At 51.4% G+C, this 4,799-nt stretch overlaps 1 protein-coding gene across 1 annotated transcript; it reads right to left on the bottom strand.

Annotated features, from left to right (window-relative positions):
- Positions 1-2,999: 2,999 nt before the first annotated feature.
- On the bottom strand, positions 3,000-4,393 carry LOC115833305 (translation initiation factor IF-2-like). The gene is made up of 2 exons (XM_030807261.1): positions 4,116-4,393; positions 3,000-4,083 (listed from the first exon to the last, which is right to left on the bottom strand). Exons 1-2 carry the CDS (start codon positions 4,375-4,377, stop codon positions 3,974-3,976), a joined length of 372 nt encoding a protein of 123 aa, XP_030663121.1. The 5' UTR covers positions 4,378-4,393; the 3' UTR covers positions 3,000-3,973.
- Positions 4,394-4,799: the final 406 nt, after the last annotated feature.

Here is a 4,799-nt window from a genome sequence, read left to right as displayed (position 1 = left end):
GCACACTCACATATCCTGCGCAGTCACTAACTTACCTTCATGACCACACACATGCTTTCAAATGCACTCATCCACAGACACATATTCTCATATGCATACACATTTGCACACGCACCCTCGCACGCTTGTTCACAGTCCCTCACATGCAGTCACACTAGCCATCACACGTGCTCACACGCATACACACACCTCCTTTGCACACACACTTCCCCCACCCCCTCACCCGACAGGTGACACACTTTACCTGTGCTGCTGGGATGGCTGGTCCTCTGCCTGCACTTCGAGGTTCCTTGGGGGCAGCAGCTCATGCTGGTTCTCCCACTGCGGTATCTTCTGTGGCTTCAGCGTCGCCTAGAGCAGGCTGCCATTCAACAAACGCATTGTCAACAGTCAACCAAAAGAAACCCATTGGCCACCATACCCTGAGGACTAACCCTGAGGCAGATGCCCTTCCAGATGCCCTCAATAGTCTAACTGATTCCATCGCCCCAGCCTCGGGGGAGAAGCACTGCTGCCTATGCACTCCATTTACAGATGAGACTGGGAGAGGTTTAGGGAGTGGCCAAGTCCCCTGCCTACACAGCTGCTTCCCAATCTATCTTCTTACCCTCCCCCTTCTCAGGCTAAAATCACACTCAGTGTTTCTGTGGGATCATTTGATCTGGACATTGTCAGAAAAAATTGCACCAGACAAGTTAAACCTTCAAGGAAGGACTCAGTCAGGACTATTGCAATACGGAAGAGAGAAGGAGCTTAACTTTGTTGAAACAAAAGGCTGGAGAGTTTTTAAGTGCCGGGGTGAGATGCTGAGAAGGAACTGGAGACATCAGGAAGAGGTTAGGAAATGCTGTGAAGCTATCTGTGTTGGCTCATTGGAATTTTTCAAAACTGGGAACCTGCCCTTCTACAAAAACTGAGACACAGATGTATCATCTCCTTCAATAATTGCATTTTAAAGGGATGGCTCTGAAGTCGAGAAAGACATTCCTGGGTTGCAAAACTAGGAAGAGGCTAGAAGAAAATTTGGGAGAAGATTTGCATCTCAAAGAGGTAGAGAAAGAACTCACAATTGCAAGTTTCCTAAAATAAATCTTCCGTGAAAAAAGGAGGCCTGATGGATGGAACTGGAGGTCATTATGTTAAGTGAAATAAGCCAGGCACAGAAGAAAAATACTGCGTGTTCTCACTCACATGTGGGAGCTTAAAACCTGGATCTCATGGAGGTAGAGAGTAGACTGGTGGCTACCAGAGGCTGGGAAGGGAGCAGAGAAGGGAGATAAAAATAGTTTGCTTAATGGGTACAAATAAGTAGGGGTTCTTGTTTTTTTGGAGACAGGATTCTGCTCTGTTGCCCAGACTGGAGTACAGTGATACGATTGTAGCTCATAGTAACCTGGAACTCCTGAGCTCAAGTGATCCTACCACCTCAGCCTCCCCAGTAGCTGGGACTACAGGTGCATGCCACCATGCCAGGCCAATTTTTGTATTTTTTGTAGAGACAGGGTCTCACTAGATTGCCCAGGCTGGTCTCGAACTCCTGGGCTCAAGCAATCCTCCTGCCTTGCAAATACAGAGTTTGATAAAAGAAATAAGACCCACTGTTCAATAAATCAGCAGGGTGACTGTAGTTTACAGTAATCTATTGTATATTTCAAAATAGCTAAATATAAGAATTTAAATGTTTCTAGCTTAACGAAAAGGCAAATATGTAGGGTGATGAATATCTTGATCACAATGATGTGATCTTTACAAATTATGAGTGTATTTAGTAATCACATGTACCCCCAACATATGTGCATCAATTATGTATCAAAAAAATTAAAACTAAAAAATAGACAAGGAGGTCGGGAGGAAAACTGTGTAACACTCAGTCAAGCTGAGGGAAACGTGAAGGCTGTCTTAGTCAACAGATGTGCCCTTTTCCCTTTAATCTGCTAATTATCAATTGATATGGTTTGGCTCTGTGTCTCCACCCAGATCTCACCTTGAATTCTAATAATCCTCACGTGTGGTGGAAGGGAACTGGTGGGAGCTAATTGAATTATGGGGGTGGGTTTTTCCCATGCTGTTCTTGTGATAAGTGAATGAGTCTCAGAAGATCTGATGGTTTTATAAAAGGCAGTTCCCCTGCACACATTCTCCTGCCTACCACCATGTAAGACGTGACTTTGCTCCTCCTCTGCCTTCTGCCATGATTGTGAGGCCTCCCCAGCCATGTGGCACTGTGGATCCATTAAACCTCTTTCCTTTATAAATTAGCCAGTATTAGGTATGTTTTCTTGTTTCTCAGGTGAACTGTCACCCCTACAACTCAGCTTGCAATCAGCCCTGGCCACCACCAGTTTCCCCACACTGAGCTGAATATTGGACATGCCCATCTTAGACACTCCAGCCCATTCTGAAATTCCACAGCAATTCACCTGACAAAGTCCGAAGTTCCAGGGCAATTTATCTGGAAAAGCTCGCCTGGAATCATGTGTCATTTCAACCAACAACTGTTGAAGAGGACATGGCATCAAAACCAAGGGTATCAATTATTTATAAGGGTCGTGTGGTGTTGGTCCAAGCATCTCTCCTTCACGCCATCACTCCTTTCAAGAGCTGCCTCTATTTTCTAATTTAGCACAGGAATTTAGACGCCCCTAAATAAGTAGGCATCCAGTATCCACCCACACCAGTTTTTGTGAGAGTACATATGGAGACACTGCCACCACCCCTGCTCTCCTACTGCATACCCCACCATGCCAAAGCATGGTGGCTCACACCTGTAATCCCAGTGCTTTGGGAGGCCAAAGAGGAGGAACACTTGAGATAAAGGTCTGAAACGAGCCTGGCAACATAGTGAGACCTCATTTCTACAAATAAAATATATATATGTAGCGCATAGTGGTACACACCTGTGGTCTCAGCTTTTCAGCAAGCTGAGGCCGGAAGATCACTTGAGCCCGGGAGTTTGAGGCTGCAGTGAGCTAGGATTATGCCACTGCACTGTAGCCTGGGCAGCAGAGAGAGACCCCATCTCAAAAAAGAGGAGGAGGAGGAGGGAAAATACTGCTTCTCAGACCCAAAGTAAAAAAGTTTTTGTCTCACAATGACCAGAAAAACATTGACATTTACTTAAGCAACATTAAAAGGGTCACTGCTTCAGAACAGAGGATTAAAGAGAAAGTAAAATCAACATTGAGATAGGAGGATGGAGGACATCAACTGAGTTCCGATCCCAATGAAGACGAGAAAAGGCTACAACTATCTAGGTTAAATATCTACTTGTCCTAGAAAAAGCCTTTTGGCGGCAACATAAAATTCATACCTCTTAGTTTATTCCTACGGATGCTGAAGCAAATAACCACAATTTGGGTGGCTGAAAGTAAAAGAAGCTTATTCTTTTCCAGTATTGGAAACCAGGAATCTGACAAAGTTGTGGGCAGGGCTGGACTCCCCCTGGAGGCTCTGGGGGGGGGGGGGTTCCTTCCTGCCTCTTCCAGTTCTTGGTGGCTCCAGGTGAAGCTGTCATAGGACAAAGGGCCCCGGGTGCCGACCTCCTGGGGAGGGCCCTGCCCCGCTGCGGCTCGGGGTACCCGCGCAGGGCTACCCCTGCGTCCTGAGTCTCCCCGGGAGGCGCTCGGGGAGGTGGAGCTTCCCCCGCAGCCCCGGCGAGTCTACCCGACCGGCCGGGTGCTTTCCCTGGAAGGCTGACAGCTCCTCTAGGAGGCTGCCCTCCACCACCAGCACACACCACCCCCAGGCCTGGGCCGCTCAACGTCACAAAACCTCCTGCGGGTCACCTCGCCTGGGGGACCTCGTGCGCCCTCCCAGGCAGTGACCGCAGGGACACGGGCCTCCATTTGCCCAGCGGCAGGGTCCTAGGCGTGGAATGTACACATTGCTCCCAGTTCCCCTGCTCCCCTCCGGCTCGGAGCTCGAGAGCTGCCTGCTCTCATTTCAAATCAGATAATAGGGACGCTGAGAATAACTACGACCAGCACCGCCAAGGCGCCCCTCTCGTGGGTCGGAGGTCGGCGCCCCCGCTCCGCAAGCACCCAGCACCCGCCCGGGGATCCCCGGTGGCCTCAGGCCTCCAGGCCCGCCCCAGAGCCCCCTATTGGCTCCTCACTACCGCCCCGAAGCCCTCTGGCCCCCCAGGCCCGCCCCGAGGCCTGCGGCGCAGCTCTGTCGACGGGGAGGGCCTGCAGGCCGCAAGGCAGCGCGAATGTCCCCGCCCGCCCCGACCACCGTCCTGAGGCCAGCGGCGCCTCCCATCGGGCTCCGCGGCTGCGTTTCCCGGCCCGAGCAGGAAGGCGACGGCGGAGTGGACTCCGAGCCCAGCCGAGCGGTGAGGGCCGATGGGAGGCGAGCCCGCCCCTCGGGCGCGCCCATGGCTTACGCGAGAGCCGCGGCACCCGATGCAGGCGCTACTGAGGGGCGTCTGGCTGCGGGTTCGGCGGCGGCGCCTCTCCAGCAAGAGCTCTTGGTCCGTGGTGCGCTTCTCTTTTTCTTTTCTTTTTTTTTTTTTTGGAGACGGAGTCTTGCTCTGTCGCCCAGGCTGGAGCGCAGTGGCACGATCTTGGCTCACTACAAGCTTTGCCTCGGGTTCACGCCATTCTGCCTCAGCATCCCGAGTAGCTGGGACCACAGACGCCCGCCACCATGCCCGGCTAATTTTTTGTAGTTTTAGGAGAGACGGGGTTTCACCGTGTTAGCCAGGATGGTCTCGATCTCCGGACCTTGTGATTCACCCGCCTCGGCCTCCCAAAGTGTTGGGATTCCAGGCGTGAGCCACCGCGCCTGGCCTATTGTGC

This window comes from Nomascus leucogenys, chromosome X (assembly GCF_006542625.1).
Source record: "Nomascus leucogenys isolate Asia chromosome X, Asia_NLE_v1, whole genome shotgun sequence".
Lineage (NCBI taxonomy): Eukaryota > Metazoa > Chordata > Mammalia > Primates > Hylobatidae > Nomascus > Nomascus leucogenys.
The sequence above is the reverse complement of the archived record's forward strand: the minus strand, read 5'-3'. Positions and strand labels throughout refer to the sequence as shown.

What these genes read in the sequence shown, in the direction of transcription:
- LOC115833305 (XM_030807261.1), bottom strand. Translation starts at nt 4,377, where the DNA reads ATGGGCGCGCCCGAGGGGCGGGCTCGCCTCCCATCGGCCCTCACCGCT. An exon ending in CCAGAGGGCTTCGGGGCGGT is followed by an intron (nt 4,084 to 4,115) that starts AGTGAGGAGCCA and finishes CTCTGGGGCGGG; the next exon opens with CCTGGAGGCCTGAGGCCACC.